Source organism: Carettochelys insculpta, chromosome 3 (assembly GCF_033958435.1).
Source record: "Carettochelys insculpta isolate YL-2023 chromosome 3, ASM3395843v1, whole genome shotgun sequence".
NCBI lineage: Eukaryota > Metazoa > Chordata > Testudines > Carettochelyidae > Carettochelys > Carettochelys insculpta.
The window spans coordinates 32,276,508-32,298,364 of NC_134139.1; the positions used below are offsets into that span (position 1 = coordinate 32,276,508).

Genomic DNA, 21,857 nt, shown 5'->3' on the forward strand with positions numbered 1-21,857 from the left:
TTAGTTGTCAATAAGAGCATTGCAATTCCTTTAGCTTTTAGGAAGGGTGTGTGTGTGTGAGAGAGAGAGAGAGAGAGAGAATTAGTCTAGCACTATCTGGCATTCAGATTTATGTAACTTCCCAAAATGTGTCAAGGTATTTGAAAGCTCAGAAATGCACAGTGCAGTGCTATAATATGGCTCTTTGTTATGTTAATGATTTCTTCCCAGCTGCTCTTGCAAAGAGAGCCAGACAGCCCACCAAATAGGAATGAAACCAGCAAGCAACCTTTCTATTTACCTGCTGCTAAAGGTTTTCTTCTGAGGTGCAAAAGTCCACTCATTCTTGGCACCTATAAACAAAGCAAAATGGAAAAATACAACCATTATGCACCCACTGCCATGTGGAGTAATTTGTGGGGATGAAAAATTATGCCCCCCCCACCTACAGTGATTCTGTAATTTACATTTCCTCCTCTCCCCCGCACCCAAATCTCTTTATTCCCCTTGTCAGAAGTATGGAGAAGAGGCAGTGTGGCAAAATTACTCATAAACTGCCTGTAATCTAAGTACTTACATGGCCCCCCGTCAGTGTGTTTATGAAGACTTATAATTTTTATACTCATAAGCTTACCCCCCCAAATTTATGGTTAAGAAATTGAAGAAGCGAACACTTAAGTGACTTCCATAAGGTCACACAAGCAGTCATGGCAGAGTCAGGAACTCAATGCACATCTCCCGAGTCCCAGCCCCTAGAGAAGCCTTCAAGACCTCAAATACTCTGCAGCAGGGAACTCCTTACTTCTGAATAAAGGTGTCTGATTTGTGCCGTACTCCAGCAGGCAACTGGAAGTTGTTTCGTGGCTCCATTTAACTTAAAAATATTGAGGTTTTAAGTACATTCAAAATGTCAGTAAATAATCCCTAGCCCTTGTTTCAATATTAAATTAAACATACTTTAGACAGCCCCTGAATCTTCAGATTTTAAGAAGATTTTGTATTGGCAATACAGAACTGCCTGGCAGATGTTGATAAAAGGAAAAAAGGAGGTTTTGGCAGCTAGGCAGGGCTCAGCTGGGTCTTTTGGCTCCTTGGGAGGTGTGAAGCACAATCCGTATTGTGGGGTAAACCCATCAGGATGACTTATTTGTAATGACCAGCAGTGAAATAGTTAATATTGACAAACGCTTGTCTTCACTAGGTATAAGACTTAATAATTCATTTCGGATGGGTAAGTTCATGTGGCATAGCACCATTGGTTCACTCTGCCTCCTGACTAAAAAGAAACATCTCTGAACTAGTCTATTCTCAGGTCACGTTGTTAACTTGTCTTCATAATTGTGGGGACTAACATTTCAAAGTCAGAGATACTGAAGCATCGTTCTATGACGGGGACAAAGGCATGATTATATGGCAAATTCCATCACTGCAGAATCACCAGACACACTATTTTGAGAAGAAAACCAATCTCTTTAGATTACCGAATCCCTGTATAAAACTGTCAGATTTGTGATAATGGGGAAATGGACCAAAAAGGAATAACATTTACTCAGTCTCCAGGGATTCAGAATTAAAATGTACCCAATCCAAGATTTCAGAAGTTACAGTCAAATTTTAAGTTTACAGGAAAATGACATACAGTGAAGACATTTGAAAAATGCAGACAGCAGTAGATACATGGACTGGAATCTATTTCAGAGAAACTTGGGCTAAGCATGATGTGAACATTGTGTGACATGTACCAGATGAATCCACGCATCACTATTCCCAGTGACCAGAAAGGCAATCTGGGTCTGCCCACTTCTCTGGGTTCCAGCCCAGGCACACTGGCTGCGTCTACACGTGCACGCTACTTCGAAGTAGCGGCAGTAACTTCGAAATAGCGCCCGTCACGTCTACACGTGTTGGGCGCTATTTCGAAGTTGAAATCGACGTTAGGCGGCGAGACGTCGAAGTCGCTAACCCCATGAGCGGATGGGAATAGCGCCCTACTTCGACGTTCAACATCGAAGTAGGGACGTGTAGACGATCCGCGTCCCGCAACATCGAAATAGCGGGGTCCTCCATGGCGGCCATCAGCTGGGGGGTTGAGAGATACTCTCTCTCCAGCCCTTGCGGGGCTCTGTGGTCACCGTGGGCAGCAGCCCTTAGCCCAGGGCTTCTGGCTGCTGCTGCTGCAGCTGGGGGTCCGTGCTGCATATACAGGGTCTGCAACTAGTTGTTGGCTCTGTGTATCTTGCACTGTTTAATGAAAGTGTGTCTGGGAGGGGCCCTTTAAGGGAGCGACTTGCTGTTGAGTCCGCCCCGTGACCCTGTCTGCAGCTGTGCCTGGCTCCCTTATTTCGATGTGTGCTACTTTGACGTGTAGACGTTCCCTCGCTGCGCCTATTTCGATGTCGGGCTGCGCAACGTCGAAGTTGAACATCGACGTTGCCAGCCCTGGAGGACGTGTAGACGTTATTCGTCGAAATAGACTATTTCAATGTCGCAACATCGAAATAAGCTATTTCGATGTTGGGTGCACGTGTAGACGTAGCCACTATGTCCAGCAGTCAGTCTGCTCAAGCTCTGACCCTCATTGCTGTTTCCTTGAACTCCTTCCTACGGCTCTAGAACATGACTGTAAACCGCCTCTCTTCATCCTCTGGTTACACCAACTTCTTGTCTTTATCAGCCTGTCCCAGCTTCTCCCCACAGCTAAACTTTCATCAGCCCTGAGGGCTTGTTGGTCCTTGGCTCTCCTCCAGGTCTAGCCTGTCAACTGATTGCCCTGTTTTATCTATTCAGGTCTTGTGTGGGGGTGGATACCCCACCACAGATGGACATTGCTTTGCATTCCTCAAAGAAAGTGCTGCTCTCAAAAGAAGAATGAAGTGTACAGAACTCAGTGGATGTTTGACTTGTTTCTGCAAGACTGATATATCTGAAAAAATGTTCTCCGAACTGTAAACTGGACAATGATGTGGTGCCGTCAGAGATAAATAATTAGCAGAAGAAATAAGAGAGACAAGGGGTAATATATTTGGGGTATATATTGAGGTAATATATTTCATTGAACCAGCTGCTGTGAATGAGAGGTAAAAGCTTTAGCTTACACAGCGCTCTTCTTCAGGTCAAGATATTACCTCAACTACTTGGTCTAGCATCTTTGGACCAAAACTGCTACAACAACACTGCATAGAGTTGAAGAGACATAATTTTCCAACTAAAACAACATTTCTCACTGATTTTTCCTGATACCCTTCACCTGACAGCTTATACCCTTCCATTGACATAGCCGTGTTCAGTTATGGATCTAGAATGCAAGGGCTTTTGCAGCAGTTTACAGTGACTTTTGACAATTCAAACAGACTTGTAGAGTTGCATACATGGGCTATGAGACCAGCTGAATTTGGTGGGAAATCTTTTGCTTAGCTGAGGATTCATGAGAGTGAAGTCTCCACTGTCTTTTTGGAGGCATTTACAAAATTGGAACATTAAAATACCTTCAGACTCCAGGTTGCACATGCAGCATCCTAAGAGATCTACCGCATTCCGTGGCATAAAAGCTTGGGAAAAAACACGGGTAGCTGCACAGGCCTGTGGGCATTAGCGTCCGAATAATCACTCAGCTGAGTTCACAAGCCTGAACCGAGACATTCCACACCTCACCACAGGATTCTCTGACAAGAAAGCCACAGACCCTCCGTGGTATATTCAGTCTACCCCTACAGCTGCAATGGCTTTCTTTTACGCATCCTGTGGAGAGCCTAACAGGGTGGGGTTCTCGTTCCAGCCCCCCGGGAATTCGTCTGCACCCAAAAGTGATCTTTGTTCAGTTCGCCCGGGCTAAAACACTGCCTTACATGGCTTTAGCAACATAGCTCACATTTTCAAAATTAATCTGTACTGGATTAACTGATGCAGAAGCTCTGGGCAGAGTGCCGGAGTGATGTTTACATTAAAGAAAATGGACCTCACAGAGATCGTTTGCAAACATCACAAGACAAACTAGTGTAAACTCCCTTAGTTTAGTCATCTTTTTCCATCTGTCATAGAAGTTAAAAGCAATACTCCAAAACACAGGAAATTACTGTATATTCCAAGTCCTTTTGATTGGACTCATTGGCTGTTGTGAAAGACTTGCATCTTTATAACCTCCCACCTGATTCTTTGCAAGTACTTTTTTAATTGTGTTCTTCTAGCAAACATGCTGTCTAGTAACATACTGCTAGGAAATTCATTACTATAGGTTCTCAGTACTGTAGTATAACTTTATTCCTAAACTAAGTGGCCTGGATTTTATCTTCATAAAATAAGGATTCCACTTCTTATGAGTTGCCTGGAGATGAGTGGACAATACATTTGTAACTGTGACATTAATTTATTAAAAAAATAAAATTGGTGATTTCAGAGCAGTTTAAACTGTACATGGAAATAAATTTTCTAGTTCAATAAAATTTACATAAGCTTCTATATCTGGACATTAGTCTAAGTAAACTTGATCTGGCTTCAGAGTGGAGGGATGTATCAGCAGACCTACGCTGTTCCTTCCAGTTCTATATTTCTAGGCTTGTAAAATAAAAATTGCTTTCAGTTACACCATTCAATTTCTCTTATTTCAGGAAGTCGATGAGATTCCATAGATGTAATGGAGTGCAGACGTTAGCCTGTTTTGTCCACTTAAAACCTTGAGCTAGGTTTACCGGTATGCTCTGTCTATGTGTCATCCTGGCAACGAGAATTAGCTGAACTCCAATTTAGCAGACAGTTAAACTGGGCTTACAATTGCTTTGGATTGCCAGACTGGCACAAAGCAGACAGAATGTATTGGTGGATCTGGCCTACTGGTTTCAGTCTTTTTTTAAACACCCAAAGACTTCCTAAATCTTTGAATTTGTTCATTTAATCTGTTGTGCAGAACTGGATCGTTCTAAATATGGCAGCAAATGGCACAGCACTGGCTAAAAGTTCAAGATTTTAAATCAAAAGGTGATTTGATAAGATGTAAAAGAAGAAAAGAAAGAAAAATGACCATCAAACATAAGATCATAAGAATGGCCATTCTGAGTCAAACCAATAGGCCATCTAGCCTGGTATCCTGTTTTCCAGTAGTGGCTGGTGGTGGACGTTTCAGAGGGAATGAACAGAATGGAGCAATTGTCGAATAATAATCCATCCACTGTCATCCATTCCCACCTTCTGGTGGCCAGATGTTTAGGGCCACTTGGCGAATGCAGTTGTATCCCTAAACATCAAGGCTAATAGCCATTGAGAGACCTTGCCCTGGTGAACTTATGTAACTTTTTTGGACCCACTTATACTTTTAACATTCATAACATCCACTGGCAATGAGTTCCACAGGTTGACTGTCAGCTATGTGAAGAAGTACTTCCTTTTGCTTGCTTTAAACTTGCTACCTACCAATTTCATTAAGTGATCCCAGGTTCTTACGTTACTGTTCACTTTTTCTAAAGATGAAAGCACCTTTTTCTCTCAGCCTTTTGCTCTAAAGAGGATCATCTGTAGCAAGCAGTGAAAGACCAGCTTGGCTTTCATGGCTCATTCCGTTTTTGCCCTCCAGCTTGCCTATTAATGCCAATTATGCAGGAGAGATGGACACTCATCCTCTGCCCGTATTTAAATGCTCTTTCTGACTGCGCTTCCATCGCCTAAACAACTGCATCCCATACTATTTTTCCCAAAAGTTATCCAAAGAATGTACAATGCCAACTCTTCAACAAATACAATAAGTATGAATGCAACGCAATAGTGTTCGTGTGAATGTTTTGGGAAAGAAGTGCAGGTTTTTTGTTCCCAACTGAAATATATCATACATTTCACTGGGAAGTGATCCTGGAGATAAAACAGCACTTGGAGGCTTATCAACAGTACAAGAGCCATAACAACAGAAACACCTTGTTCTGTTTCTATTTTCCATTGTATTCTAACACTTGAGATAGAAGCATAGAATTGCCTGTTGAAAATCTCAGTGCTTTATAGTGTTACATTATATGAGTAAAGTATCTTATGATGCAGAAAAAAAACAATTCCTGATTAGATAAGAAGTTCTGATCAGGTCTTTCAAGAAGATTGACTGGTATCAAGTTGGGGAAGATGCATTAAACTCTACGTAAGACATAAAAAGAGAAGGGAATTAATATGATCTTTGAAACAACCAATTGTTGGAAACTTGTGCTAGGCACAAAGGTGACTTGGTACTGAACAGACATAGGGAAAAGATCCTGTCTGGTGTAGTCCTTAGTGTAACTTAAAGCACTAAAATACAAAAAGAAAACTACAAAAGTCACTATGAATAGCTAACTTGAAACTCATAGCGATAGCTATTATATATATTTTTGACAGTTTACTCAAGTTGTTCAGATCTCCTTCCCTTTTTCTTTCTAACATAACAACAGTTTGTCCCTTGAAAAACAAATAGTAATTTTTAATACCATATCGAGTTCTACATATTTACTTTCAGCTCTTGTTATAGTTTGTAAAAATGGGGCAGGGGAAAGACATAAAGAACCATTTAAATTCACATTGCAGCTCTCAAGAGAACAGATGAAATAACACCATCTTTGTATAAATTCTGATAAGTCTTAATTTTGTCCAACATTTAGACATACCAACATGGTAGATGGCTAAGAAATACATTATACATACAGAGATAATTAAAGAATAGTTTCAGATAATTCTACATTTCAACAGAGTGTAAACAAGACCCATAAACTAATACCATGTCATTATGGGTTCATACATTGGGTTCAGTTTTCTCAAATGGGCATCGACTGTGCAGAGAGCTGAACACAATAGGACTTGATGGCATTCAGAACCTCACAAGTGTTCACCACTCTGCATCACGGGGCCCTAACAGAATGGTTTAGTTTGCAACTTCGGCCCACTTCTGTCCTTAGTGGTCCAGGATTTCAGTCATATGCCAAAAACAAATCTTTTATGTTTGTTGGCATATCTTAACATTTTATTCCAATGTGTTCTAAAAATTGACAGCTTAGAATTCGGTATTAGTCTGCCTCCGTGGTTACAAAAAAACAGGCTGTAATTTAAATTTTTTCAACACTGGAGCAATTTGAGTAAATGATATTTATTTAGGGCAATCTGAAGGGAAGAATCCCATAGCCATTAAAGATGTAAAATCAAAATAAATTTTGGTCATTTTAATAAATATATACCAAGGAAACCTCACTTTACTACAACAACACAATAAAATACAAGGAGCTAATATCTATGCTTAAAACATTAAATGTTTAACAAATACTGAAAAAGCAGATATTACTGGACTAACTGGGTATAATACAAGAAAATTGACTTTTAAATAATTGGTCCTTGCGAACAAATGTCTAAATGATGATCCTATTCATACATTGTATGAATGAGATCTTTATTTAATATAATTATCAGTAATAAAAAAGCTTCTGTCTTGGAGAAATCAGGCATAATTCCTATTTCCTCTATTTGTTGTTTGATTCTTATCATGATACCCCTTACAGACACGCCAGTTTTATCTGAGATCACTAAATAAAGGTCATCTGAGTTTTTTTAAAAAAGTCCTGAAGCATTCAATAGCCTACCTGTAGGAAATGTTGTAAATATAGGTAACTTTATTTAACTATGTAGCTACGGCTTTTGGCAAGCTTCCAAGAATGACCAGAGGGAGAGGCATATAAAAGAAGCCCAGTTTGTAATCTTGACTATGGGGTACACATATTATCTACCATAAAAAAAATAATGGCATGGGAGGCGTAAGGGAGGCTGTTTGGAATCCATGGCCTACATTTTAAAAGGGACCCAATGCAGCAGAGAATCAGGACCTGATTCTGCATTATTAAACTCCATGGATATGCCAGAGTGAAATTTATGCCTGTGCAAAAGATGAGCACAAGCTCTGTGCCTCCCTTAAATCCCACTTACACCCAATTTGGAACAGGGATTGCTTCCATTCACTGGAGTAAATTTCACCCTTACGGCTTGTCTACACTGTGTAGTGGATTGACACTGAAGTGAGCGATCCACCAGCCATCGATTATTCGCATTTTGCTGTAAGACACGCTAAATCAATCTCCCAGCTCACTTGTGTCAACACCAGTACTCCCTCAGGATGAGAACAGTAGCTGGTTCTGAGCCCCTGTTGACCTTACCATGTGCAAAAGGCTGCAGTATGTCAACTTCAGCTACGCTATTTGAATGGATGGTGATGGTACTTGTAAGTGTAGACAAGGCCTCAGTAAACAATGGACAGCACAAACACAGCTAATTGTTCCTCAGGCAAGAACCAATGGCTGTGTCTACACTTACTGAAAACTTTGAAATGGCCATGCTAATGGCCAAACCGAAGAATACTAATGAGGCACTGCAATGCACATTCAGCGCCTCATTAGCATGCCGCTGGCCACAGCACTTCGAAAGTGCCACAGTTCACTCACACGTGGCTCATCTACATGGGGGGGTCCTTTTTGAAAGGACTCCGCCAACATCGAAATCCCCTTATTCCTATCAGCTGATAGGAATAAGGGGATTTCGATGTTGGCAGGGTCCTCTCGAAAAGGACCCCTGTGTAGATGAGCCGTGGGCGAGTGAATGCCCAGCTGCATGCTCATGAGGTGCTGAATATGCATTTCAGTGCTTCATTAGTATTCTTCAATTTGGCCATTAGCATGGCTATTTCAAAGTTTTTAGTAAGTGTAGACGTAGCCAATAAGAATGAGCTGTTGTTAGGATTCATAATGTCCCAGACAGAGAAAGGAAGCAATAAGGTGTCATCTCTGGTTTGGAGTTGGCTGGCATACACAGCCCATCTGGCCAGCTGGCCACGTGGGTGTGGAATCCATTAGTTAGTTGGTTCCAGGACCCGACATATTCTTACCAACCTCGGAAAAATGCATTATGTATGCTTTTAAAAATTTGTCTTTTAAAATGATGCACCTACAATGAGAACATTTTGTCTTTAATCATTGAAACTTCAAGACCTGATTCTCCAAAATAATCTTTTTTAACATTAAAACACATTTTATTCCTGATAAAATCTTATCGGCACATCATTTATTAACATTGTGCTTTTTGTTTTTTCTTAAATCAACAGCAAAAGTCATATAAAACCCCCACATGCTTTTGCAATCTAAAAGAGAGAAATTATGCTAAACAGAATAAAGTATAAAGCATGCCATTGGTTCATGAACTTCATTATATGGAAGAATTTTAAAAAAATATCCTCAGCAACAGACAGTTGCCATAGAAATGCTCAAGCATCTAGTGCTTGTTTACAAGCCACATCTCTCTATTGTTTCTTAAATCCCTTCCGAAGGATAGCAAATTAAAAAGCAATCAAGCATCAAAAAGGAAAAATAGAGATGTATGAATAAGAAGGTGAACTCAGTATTTTGAAGGGTACAGGTTTCTAATAATATTGATCCACTTTAGGGTTATTTTTCTGTTTTGGTTAAATCCCTGCTGTCGCTCAGATTTTATGCTTAATTTTCACATTGGCAAAAATTAAGATAAAAAGTAAGGCACCAACAAACCTGCCCTATATAATAACAAACCACCATAAGCCTCATCAATTATAACGGAGCTGAAAATATGCAAGTTACTGAGCTGTACATAGTATTTCTGGTTAAGATTCCAGAAACAGGTATTTCCTTACAGTACAACCTATCTTGGTAAATTGTACGAGACTGTTAAATACCAGTTTAATTTAACAATATCATTATGACAGTGCAGAAGCTGTTTAATCCCAATCCATTGTATCCAGTCTTTTGTCACAACAAAGATTGTGTTACAAGAAGCAGAGCACCCTTGCTGGCAATATCAATTTGTTTACCAAACATCTAATTAATTGGTAAACATAATAGAAGTTCCTCATAATTAATGGCAGACGCCATGGAGAGGGCACATATAAAAGGGTATGTTTTCGCCATCTGATTTATTGGTCTTTTCAGTAACAAAAGCTAAACTATAGTTGTAAGCAGTAATTCAACTGTGCTCTTTATGAAGTCTCCACATTTATAAATAGCTCACTGATGCAGATCATACAGATGCTTTATGCAATCTGCTCTCCAGTCATGTAAAACTATATGCAATGTTTGTGGCATGATTGTGTCTGTTGTACAAAACTATAAAAAATCCATTCAAAATAAAACGTTGATAGCTAACATTCTGTGCACGCTTCAAAGTTACAGCAAAAAGATGGCTCATATTTTACTTCCTTTGCTGCAACACATTTTATTACTTGGTAAAGATTCCTTTTTCCTTAAGGATTTTTTCCAAGATTCATTTATGTTGCTCTTGTCATTACATCCAGTCTCAAAATAATCATAAAATTTGCCTTTACATTCAAGAGCAAGGTTGCCTTTCATAGGTTCACAGTTTGGAGTGACCCCATCTGTTTCAGTTTCATTACCTCCTTTCTCATCATGTAATTTTGCCTTTTCCTGATTACCATGAGACGTGGCATTGGTAATGAATATCTCATTGGCAAGAATCTGGTCATCACGCCTGTAAACAGGGGTACTGCCGATGCTATAATCCACCTGGTGGGAACAACTTGGCAAAGATACAGGGCAGGAGGAGGAAGAGGAGGAGGAGGAGGAGGAAGAGGAAGAAGCATTCTCCCCATTAGTATTAACAGAGATGGGTAAATTTAAATAGTGACTGTCACACTCTTGATAAAAGCAGCACGTATGGAACTTCTGACATTCCTCCTTCGCCATCCGAAGACGTTTTCTATAAGGACAGTCTTGAGGCATAAACCACTCATGTGATGAGGGACCTCCAAAGGAGCAAGCAGAGAAACACCAGTTGTTTTGCATAATAATTTCTCCATGGATTCTTTTCATTAAATTGTTGATGAGGACAGATCTCCGTAGGTAGACTTCAGGATCATCTATAAATTTCAGCTTTTCCAAAGACATGTAAAGAATGTGCGCTCGCTCTTCAAAAACAGAAACGGTCTGAAAACAAAAGAGACAGATGAGGCAAAAAGGGGGTGAGTGGTTTGCTTTATGAAATAAGAAGAAAATTAAGCACCCTATTGGCAGTATGTAAACCTAGCTAGTATTTTGGGTGGGCCAAATTTCCATAGGGGTCTCAGCTTGGCCTCTGAATTTGTGCACTCATGCATCAAGGGACCCTATTCTTCATGGCCAGAACATCAGATGTGCAGTGCACTCACAGAGGGCAGACAAATAACTAAGTATTTGATCTGTGTAGGCAAACACTGTCTGCATGCACCAAGCCGGGTTTTAGAGTGATCAAACACAGATGTGGAAAACTGGCTTTCTAGTTGCATCCTGTGTAAACTGTAAAGCTACCATGCAATTTCCCTGAAATGTTTTAGTTGATGTGGGTTTTTTTATGTGACTAAAGCAGGGATCAGGACCTATCCACTGTTGGACTTCACCAAAGCCTCCAGACTGAAATTGATTTCTTCAGGCAGGCCCTCCATGCCCAAGGCCTTCTAAGGCTATCAGGCCAGCCAGGAACAACAGTGCAGACGGAATGAATGTCAGAACTGCCAGTGAAATAGGCCTCCGCAATAAGGAGCCTCTATTAGTCAAAACTCTTTTACTGTACGATTTGTAGAAAAATGTTGGTAGTGTGGTAAAAACAATCAAATATCCCTGCGGCATCTGGAGTGCAGCTGTTGGGCTGAGTACTACACCCAACAATCCCCGGGTCTGGTGGGAATGTGGCTGGGCAGGAACAAGGTCAGGAAACTAGAAGAGGCTGTAGATTTATGGAAAATCCTGGCCACAAGCTCACAGCTTTGCTCTCCCTTCTAGGCTCCAGCCAGAATTTCCTTCTCAACATTGGCAGCACGGTCAGGTTACTACTCCTGGGAGGCCCTGGGCTCTGCTCTGTGACCCCTACCTTGGGACTTGAAGCGGGGAGGAGTAGTAAATGGTTACTGCCAGTAGAATTAACTAATTTCCATTTTTAGCACAGAATTTAATCTGCGTAGGAGTGAAGCAGTACATCACACAGGCTACTCCAATTCCCCCCCAGCTGTGCTCTGCTTTTCCCCTCTTTCACCATTTGGCTGCATCATTTTTGCAGAGAAGGACGTGGTAGCTATGAGGACTGGGGCACTTTCAACACAGTTGCTTTTCTCTCCCCTTCAGCTCCCCTCCACCCCAGGGCCATGGCTAAGAGAATACAGTGCAATCTAACAGCAAAAATCAGCGACACTTTTCAAATGAGTTCACAGTCAAAGCTTTGCTCTCTAATGCACTAGTTTTCAACAATCTAACTATTCACGTAAGTTAATTTGAGCCACTCATACACTGCTGATGCTGATCTAAGGTCTTGATCAAAGAGTTAGGTTTGGCCTTTTAACCTGAACACCCCTAATTTGAGCCTCTGGAGGATCAGCAATGTCACGTTCCAGACACCTTCTGTTGTGAATGCTCTGCCATGGGTTCTGGAGACTGACTCCAGAATCCTAGAGCAACCCAGTGGCTCACACCCACTGTGACTAGACAAAAGTGAGAATTGTCTGTGAAGGGAGGAGGGGGAACATCTTTCTTTATACCATATGCATAGGAATGAGAAGAAAACCAAAGTGTCTGAGCTCTTCAATTAAACCCCAGGAAAGTCATCTCTTCTCCCCTCCCACCCATGTAATAATGAAAACTAGAAAATGTATTTATACTTGAAAAGAATAACCTGGTGACCTAATTCCAGCATTACACATTTTCTCAGTAGCAACAGAATGGTAAGACAAAATAGACTTATCACAGACCTCCATGCCTACTATATAGCTAGTCTTTACACTAGCCCTTTCTGACAAAGGCATACTCATTTTTGGAGGAAAGTGGGACAAGGAAATGCAAAACTATCTGTACAAGACAACTGAATGGGTTTAAAGTGCCAGGTTTTCAAAATATAATAAAGAACACTTTTTTACAGCAAATGTATTGTGTAGCTGATCCTGAGTTGATTAAATGTTGTAGGGGATTCATAAAGGGGGACAGACTTTCACATCTCAGAAACAGTTTCACTCCAGCTAATGCTATTAACTGGAAATTGGTGCCCTGCAATGGCTGTTTTGAGGTCTTTCTGAAATGATCTTCTAGTTAACTCTGCATTTCCAAGTGTGAAGCTGTCTGACATCATCACCGTAACTGGGCTCCTTTCTCAGTGACAGATAGTCCATGGTATGAATGGGAAACTGAACTATCCTCTCACCTCTAGGGTTTGCCTCTCTGGGCAAAGATTGAGATTCACTAGAAGCCTCTATGGGAAGCATGCACTGCCTCTGTCTTTGAGGCATTCTAGAGACAGAGAGAGGGCCTCAGTCGCACAGCCTGTCCAAGTGATACCTTTCAGAAGTATTAATTAAAACAGATTTTTGCAATAAAAGAATACATCAAGGGAAGGCGTATCTGTATCCCAGATACTAAATGTATGATGCAGCACAGCCAAAGAAATCAACCCTGATCCACCAAAGTGCAGGACAAGGAGCTCAGCACCTTGCAGGATTGAGCACTTAACAAACTGGCACGTAGTAAGTTTTCTAAGATGTCCTATGAACTGTTGAAGATCAGTGTGTGGTCACATGGGAAATACAAACTATAACTTCACCCACACCCCCTTCTAGAAAAACGATGCTGTCTGGGTTTTGAATTTGATACTTTTGTGTTGTTAGAAGTTTTCTTTTCCCTTTCTTTTATACAGGTCAGATTAAATTTTGTAGTCATCTATACTACTCTTTCAAATAATGTTGTTTCTAAATAAGATTTAGACCCTGATAGGTTATATTGAGCCCAACAATCCTGGAAAAGGAGTACTAAAAAATGTGAGAGCCTGGAGCTTACTCTTGTTAAATTTACTATCAAAACAAAAAAAAGCAGTCAAGTAGCACTTTAAAGACTACCAAAATAATTATTAGGTGGCGAGCTCAAAATAAATTATTTTGTTAGTCTTTAAAGTGCTACTTGACTGCTTTTTTTGTTTTGATAGTATATAGACTACCACGGCTTTCTCTCTGTTACTATTGTTAAATTTACATTATGTATTTTTGTGTGTAAGATCCAGAACAAGCTCCGTAAACACAGTGTTAACTGCTTATGAATAAAATGTGAGAAAAGTAAGTTATACAGTGTTTATATTTATTGTTATTATAGCTGAACCAAGCCCTTTGTTTCTTAAACTATGTGATGACAATAATAAAACAAAACCAAAAAAGTGTGAACTATTTGTATGCAAACAGCTGGATTCTTGTCATCATTTGGTGGAGTGTTTCAACTTCTGGAAATGAGTCAAGCAAGTGTTACTAAATATCTGAAATGCTCAGTTACGAAAAAAATGTCTGTAAAACATACTTTATGCGTACAGCTGCTGAGTGGTGGATGAAAATCCTCTTCTTCCACATATTTCCTTTTAAAGTATGTAATCTTGGATGTTGTTATAGGATTTGAAATTCCCCTGTAATGTGATCCTGTGGGTAATAAATCAGATATGACAAATGACATGTGGTTTGCCGGAGGTTCTCCAAACAAAATACTTTTCATTTCCCTTCTCATTACAAGATAAGTCTACCACATTTGTTTATATATATTGACAGTGGTAAAAAATAAACTTTTTATCTTACTAATAAATAGTTCATACGATGCAATAGGCTAACATGGGCAATCAAAAGTTATTGGGATAGACACTGTAGGATATTAGTTCATTTGGCCTACTTAAACATTCTTTGTATATTTTTCTTCAATAAAACTTTCATTCTGAGTTTACAAGCCTAACAAGTAGCAGCCTATTTGCCAGCACAGCCTGTTTGGATTCCAGGGGCTAGGACTCACAGAAGAAATTTTACTTTAGAATTACTAAATATATTCCATACACCTGGAATAAGATTTAGTAGCTTAAAACAATTTTTCAGAAGTTGATCATTTTGTGTTGCAGTGTAAAAAACTTACAGCAGACTCAGGCATAGTTCAGATATAGCCAACAAAAAGTAAAAAGACTGTTTTTACCTTTCATGGCAAAAATAGGTAACATGTCTTTGGACAAACATATTTTACAGCACCATTCACACTACTTGATGCTTTTATTAACTGGCACCCAGAAGAGTTACAATCCAAAATGTAATAATATTTTATCTTTACAACAATCCAAAGAAGTATGGGCATGTTTGGGCCTCTGTCTCCTTCCTCACCTCCCACCCTGCACCAAAAAGTTACCATCTCCATAGTTTATCGAAAGCTTATGCTCCAAAATATCTGTTAGGCTATAAGGTGTCATAGGACTTCTTGTTTCATCTCTCTATCGGAAGCCCAAGTCCTATTTTGGCCAATACAGAAATGCATTGAGGAGAAACATCTGGTTATAATAACCAGGTGTGCAGGTTTCCTTACAGTGTACAGAAAAGAAATGCCAGCTAGCCACAAATGTGTGATCTTTAGCCTTTCAGAGGGTGACAGTGTAGTATCTTGGGACTTTCTAAGGAAGCCTTTTGGATTTTAGCTAATCCAAGCATGACCCCAGATGCAGGGAGCCTTGGCTCCAAACCTGCGCACCATATGAATGTTCATTTCAAACGTGATAGCTTTAATCAACCTCCGACCTCTCTCTAGGCTTCCGCAGATGGTGAAATGGAAATGAGTGTGGGATTGCAGTAGCCAGGGACAGCCTGGGTAGGATGAAGGAAGGCAGAGCAGGGTGCCTTGCTGCATGCAGGAGCCGGGCGGAGGACTCCAGGTCTCTGTCCAAGGGCGCTGACTCGCTCCTCGGGGGCACTGGAGAGCGCGTGGATGCCATTCATTTTGCCCAGGGCACCCTGCCCTCCGGGGGACTGGTACCCCCACGCTCCCCACCCCCACCACCCACCCGCTGCCGCACCGCCCCTCCCCCCCCGGCCACCAGCCGCGCTGCCCTGAGCCCTACCTGGCGAATGGCCCGGTGCCCTGTCCGCAGGCTGCCGAGCCTGGGCGGGATCCGCGGGGCTCGCCTGCCGGCCGCAGTGCGCCTCCCACGGGCTCTGGTACTCCGCGGGCTCGGCGGCGGCTCCCGAGACAATGGGCCCGCAGAACCGCTGCATGGCCAGCACCAGAGCCATGGCTGCGCCGCCGACCTGCAAGCACAACCCGCAGCGGCTCAGCCGGGCAGCCGCCACCGCCGCCCCCTACCCGGCCCGGCTCCGGCTCCGGCTTCCCGCCGCGGGCACTGCTGCTCCGCCCCCGCGTCTGCTCCCCGGGCCTACGGGCGCAGCGCCGGGCGAGCCCTTGCCCCACCTCGGGCTCCGGCGGCGGTCGGGCTCGGCGGTCCCGCCCGCCTTCCTTGCCGCGGGCTATTGTTCTCCGCCCCCAGCCGGGGCCTCTGCACCCGCGTCCCTCGCCCTGCCCTCAGCCGGGGAGCCGCTCTCTGCAGCCGGGGCCGCTTCGCGCGCCTGGAGCGTCCCCGCCTCTCGCCAGGCGCCCGCCCCCGCCCCCGCCAGGCACTGACCTCCCCCTTCAGGCACTGACCCCCCCGCCAAGCACTGACCCCCCCGCCAGGCACTGACCTCCCCCTCCACGTACTGAGCCCCTCCGCCAGGCACTGACCTCCGGGACTGACCCCCCCGCCAAGCACTGACCCCCCCGCCAGGCACTGACCTCCCCCGGGACTGACCCCCCCGCCAAGCACTGACCCCCCCGCCAGGCACTGACCTCCCCCGGGACTGACCCCCCTGCCAGGCACTGACCTCCCCCTCCACGTACTGAGCCCCCACCCCGCCAGGCACTGACCTCCCACCCCCGCCAGGCACTCACACCCCCGCGCCAGGCACTGACCCCCCCCCCCCCCCCCCCCAGCCAGGCACTCACACACACACCCCGCCGCCAGGCACTGACCTCCCCCGCCCCCGCCAGGCACTCACACCCCCCCCCCCCCGCCGCCAGGTACTGACCTCCCCCTCCAGGTACTGAGCCCCCCCTCCAGGCACTGACCTCCCACCCCCACCAGGCACTGACCTCCCCCAGGACTGACCCCGCCAGGTCCCGAACGCCAGCCAGGCACTGGCTACCCCCGCATGACACTGACCGCCGCCCCCATGGGAAACGTGCAAACCAACCGCGCGCAGCTCCGCCGGGCGCTCGCCGCGGGCATGTACCAATCAGCCCGGTCGCTCCCCGGGCTCGCCTCGCGCTCTCTTCCGCCGCCGCCGCCCAGGCTCGGCAGGCGCCGCGAGCCCCGGGCAGCTGTTGGCAGCAGCCCGGCCGGACCGCACTGGAGCGGCCCCAGTCACAGCGCGGCGAGCTGCAGACACGATCTTGGCGGCGCTTTCACGCCGGGAGTTGCGGTCCCGCCGGAGCCAAGCACGCGGGGGGGGGCGGAGCAGCGGGCAGGAGCCGGGACTCCCGGGCCGCGCCAGCCTGCCGCCCAGGGCAGGCGCACCGCGAGCTCACCTCGGGCGCGGGGCGTCCGCTCCCCCTCCGGCGCGGCACCGGGGGCAGCACAGCGCGCGGCGCTCCGCCCCCAGCTCGCTGGCAATGAGCTGCCTCCCCCTGCGAGTCGGAGGTCTGCGCTGCTGCAGCCCGCCAGGGCGCCCCGGGGAGGCAGCGGGGAACCGGCAGAGGGGGCTGTCTGAGGTCCCCGCTTGCACCCGGCCGGCAGAAGCAGCGGCAGGAGCCGCTGAGAAGAGCCCATCGTTGACCTCTGGCGGATGCACAGGCAGTGGACAAGGGTGGCTGGGCAGGTAACCGCCACGGCTCCCTCCTGCAGCCCTCCCTCGCCCGCCCGGCACCTGGCGCCGTGGGAGACAAATGAGATCCCGACTGAAGTCTGCGAGCGTTTGGGCTGAGGGAGGACTGCGAGATTCAACTTCCCTGCGGAACCCAGATTGTTATGGGGCTTGGAATTCCCTTAAACACGGGGACAGACGCGGCACTTTTAGTTCTTGCGCTCCTGGGTAGGCTGTCCATTAAGCTTTGCTTTTACTGGCCAAAGAACAAGGGCCTGGGAATTCATAGAATCAGGGACTCCTCGGGTTGGAAGGGATCTCAGAAGGGCATCCAGTCCAGCCCCCTGCCTAAAGCAGGATCAACCCCAACTTAATCATCCCAGCCAGGACCATGTCAAACCGGGACTCTACAAGCTCTAGGGATGGAGATTCCACCACCTCCTTCGGTAACGCATTATTGGCCACGACCTACTCGCCTCCTAGATTATTAGTTCCTGTGTTTAACTTCTTTACGATTAGCGTGCCCCCCATGGCCAGGCTGATCCCAACTGAAAGAAATTCAGTGTCAGTCAGGACTGAGAACCAACTAAAATCAAATCTATGCTACAGAAACCAAGATTATGCTGTCACTGACCAGCCCGATCAACTGATCTACTCAATAATCTCCTCAGAGCAGTCACTCACATGGGGACATCCGCGTCCTGATGCTGACACTGTGTCAAGTCTTAGCGTCTGTCCTTAGATCAAGATATTGGAACTGGAGACCTGTGCTGTTCAGGATTCCTTTCCATTTAACAACTTCTTATAAACCAGCATCTCTCGCAGCTCGTTTTTCTGACAGCTGTTTGTGTTAGAATAACATTTGGAAGAAAAGTTTTCTGTCCCTCTTTTTTTTTTAAATAAATCTGTATTTAATTTCAAATTCAGCTTTCTGTGTTTGAGCACAAACACCCAGACAGCATACCTGAAAAGCACAACAGGCTGGCGTGCCTTCCACCCAGTTCTAAAGGTAGAAACAGACTCGGTGAGAAATACAGTTGTGCAGACCAGTTTTTAAGTACATTAACTGGGCCTGCTTTGGAACACACGAAATGCAGAGAGGTGAGTTGGTTTAACTTTTATAAACAGCCACTGGCCACAAACAATCTAGTCTCTCTAACATTTTATATTGTAATAAAAACAAAGAATAAAGCATAATACCTCACACTTACAGAACATTTCACCTATTGATCTCAAAGCACTTCACAAAGGTAAGTGTCACCATCCCCCATGTCGCAGCCGAGAAACTGCTTTACGTGCAGAGACTGGTGCCCGAAATTTCAAAGAGGGCCTCTAATTTGCGGTGCTGCTCCCTCCCCTTGGTTTAAGCAAGAGTTGCAGACAATAGTCTATAGGTGAGACTCCAAACTAGTCATTTCTGGGGAAAATGGTTTTAAGCATCACTTTCTATGTCAACCCAAGATAAATAATACCTCCCTGCTTCAACAGGGGCTTCATTCTGACTGCCTATAGGTCAGTATGCTATTCCACTGGACTAAGGATGATAGAATTTATCCCGAGTGCCTAGAGAAATAGAAACCACTTTCTCTAGTCTCCCAGTCACCCTCGCAATCCATCCACATCACAGTATCACCTGCAGTGGACGGATTTGAGCCAATTCCCATGTGGTTCATTGATCCTTTCCAGAATAACTTGTGACTGGCGAGCTTCCATTAATGCAACTGGCTAGTAAAAGAACTGAGGTAGGTCTCCCTGAGTGCCCAGCACAAGGACTACCCAAAGCTGCAGCAGAAGATCGACACTTCAGGCAGAATTCAACACCTAAAACTACCCACGTTGGAGCTGTTGGGTGGGCTCCGCAGCCTTTTCTATTGCTTCAGCCCATGATCCTTAGGCTACCACAGCTTTTCCACATTGCCAGCCAACTGCCTGCACTAGGCAGGTACATGCCTAAGGCACCTCCAACAGCCTGAACGTTAACATATCCAACATTTCTCTGCCTGCAGTGTTCTACAGTAGCCCTGCTAGGCACTGGTACTCTGCTCCGATTTTCAGTCACTATTCCGCCAGAGTCATTGTGATGTTAATGAGAGAGCTCTGACGATGCCATTCACTTTTGTAACAAGTCTGCTGCAGTGTCAAAGAATGGGGCTCTTTGTACAGTGGCAGAACACCACTAAATGCAGAAGTTCCATTTAAAAGGCTTGTTACAATAATACTGAGGGTCTCAGATCAATAAAGGCAAAGAAAAAGACTTACAGAGGCCTCTCCATTCTTAGCTCGCGATTTCCTTAGCCCTTCAGGAGCAGAGTGGTTCAGGGCCCAAATGTCAGTCTACACACCAGAGCGCCTTGAAGTTCCTGGCTGCATTAAAGGGTTGTTGAGTCACATACTTAGGATATGAACTTGCCCAACTTTTCTGGCTGTGCCTGGTGCCCAAAAGCCCAGTTGTGTTGGGCATTGTCCAACCCCCTGCCAATCCCTGCCCTGCGGAGCTCGCAATCTAAGGTTATGTCTACACCTCAAAACAGCTATTTTGAAAAATCTTGCTTCCAAATAACTACTATACCCAAAAGCCACATCTACACTATAGTGATCTTTTGAAAGATGATCTTCTGGAAGATTGTCTTTTGAAGGATCACCTCCATACACAAAAAGCAGACTGAAAGAGCTATCCAGCTTTTCGAAAGAGTGTGTCCACACAGTCCTGGGCTCCCTTTCATAAGAACGGGCCAGGAAATGCTGCGGATGGCGTCACTTGGGCAGAAAGCCCTTCCAGGGGTGCTGTGCGCAGCATTAAAGGGCCCCCTCCCTGCACATGCTGCTGAGGCCTGCTGAGCTGTTTACAGTGAAGTTGAGCCTGTGCCCGGTTTTGACACTCGCTTGCAAGAGCCAGGGATCCACAGCAGCTGCAAACCCACAGGATCTCCCTGGCTTGCCTGCTGGCGGCCATCCTCCACCTCCTGCAGTGCTGGAGACCTGGCCCTGAGGGACCGAACCCACCACAGTCCTTGATGTGCCACCTGCAGGCCACCTGGAAGGTCTGGACCTACCCTGTGAGTTCTGACTGGTAGGATCATGGCACTGGCTGCAAAACTTCAGAACGAAGGAGGACACCTTTGTGGAGCTCTGCAGCTGGCTCGCCTCCATCCCCTGATGCAACCAGCCCTCTCTGTGGAGAAGTGTGTGGCCACTGCCATTTGGAAATTGGCCACCCCGGACAGCTACTGCTCCCTTGGGAAGAAGTTCAGAGTGGGCAAGTCCACCTTCGGGGCTGTTGTCCTCAAGGTCAGGCATGCTCCACTCATCAGCCTAGCACAGGGAGTGGGGGAGGTGGCTGTGGGGCTGCACAGAGGATGGGAGAGGGGAGCAGGGCCACTCCAGGTCACACCCATGAGCTTGCCTGCTCTCCCTTCCCTCCAGGTCATGAGAGCCATCACCCAGGTGCTGCTCCGGAGGCTTGTGCACATCACAGACTTCAACGTGGCTGTCACAGGGTTTGCTGCCCTCGGCTTCCCTGATTATATTGGAGCGATTGACAGCATGCACAGCACCACCAGGGCACCGGACCACGGCAACGGCCACTATGTGAATAGGAAGAGATACCACTGCGTTGTGCTCCAGGCATTGGTGGACCATTGGAGCCAGTTCATGGATATTTATTTGGGCTGGCCAGGCTGGGCATACAATGCCCATGTTTTCAGTAACTCTGTACCACAGGATGGAGGCTGGGACTTATACCCCTCAGCGGGAGCACATTGTTGGGGATGTCACCATGTCCCTCTACCTGGTGGGAGACTCGGCCTACCCTCTCAGCCCTAGCTTATGCAGCCATACATGGGCCATCTCACACCGTCCCAGGAGGTCTTCAATGGCTGGCTCACACAGGCTCCCATTGAGTATGCCTTTGGCCACCTGAAGGCAAGATTTCGGTGCCTCTTAATGCACCTCGATGTTAGGGTGGAGAACATTCCCCCAGGTTATGGGAGCCTGCTGCGCCCTCCACAACCTGGTCAAGGCTAGGAAGGAGATCTTCTCCCAGGACTGGATGCCCAAGGACAGCCCCAGATCTGAGCAGCTTGCTGCAGGGCCTGACTGCCAGGTCCACCGCAATGGGCTTCACATCGGGGATGCTCTCTGGAAAGCTTTTGCCTGCAGGCAGGAATGACCCCCAGCAGAGCACCTCCCGCAGGCCCCTCCTGCCCATCCATCCCTCACCATT

At 45.5% G+C, this 21,857-nt stretch overlaps 1 protein-coding gene across 5 annotated transcripts; it reads right to left on the reverse strand.

The window, feature by feature from the left end:
• Positions 1 to 8,617: 8,617 nt before the first annotated feature.
• SERTAD4 (SERTA domain containing 4) lies at positions 8,618 to 17,795 on the reverse strand. Of its 5 annotated transcripts, none has more exons than XM_074988521.1 (4): positions 17,361 to 17,795; positions 15,862 to 16,048; positions 14,301 to 14,416; positions 8,618 to 10,928 (listed from the first exon to the last, which is right to left on the reverse strand). In XM_074988521.1, exons 2-4 carry the CDS (start codon positions 16,031 to 16,033, stop codon positions 10,170 to 10,172), a joined length of 1,047 nt encoding a protein of 348 aa, XP_074844622.1. In that variant the 5' UTR covers positions 16,034 to 16,048; positions 17,361 to 17,795; the 3' UTR covers positions 8,618 to 10,169. The 5 variants fall into 5 exon arrangements, with proteins under 5 accessions (XP_074844622.1, XP_074844621.1, XP_074844623.1 ...); XM_074988520.1 differs by lacking the exon at positions 17,361 to 17,795 and adding an exon at positions 17,066 to 17,316; XM_074988522.1 differs by lacking the exon at positions 17,361 to 17,795 and adding an exon at positions 17,027 to 17,316.
• Positions 17,796 to 21,857: the final 4,062 nt, after the last annotated feature.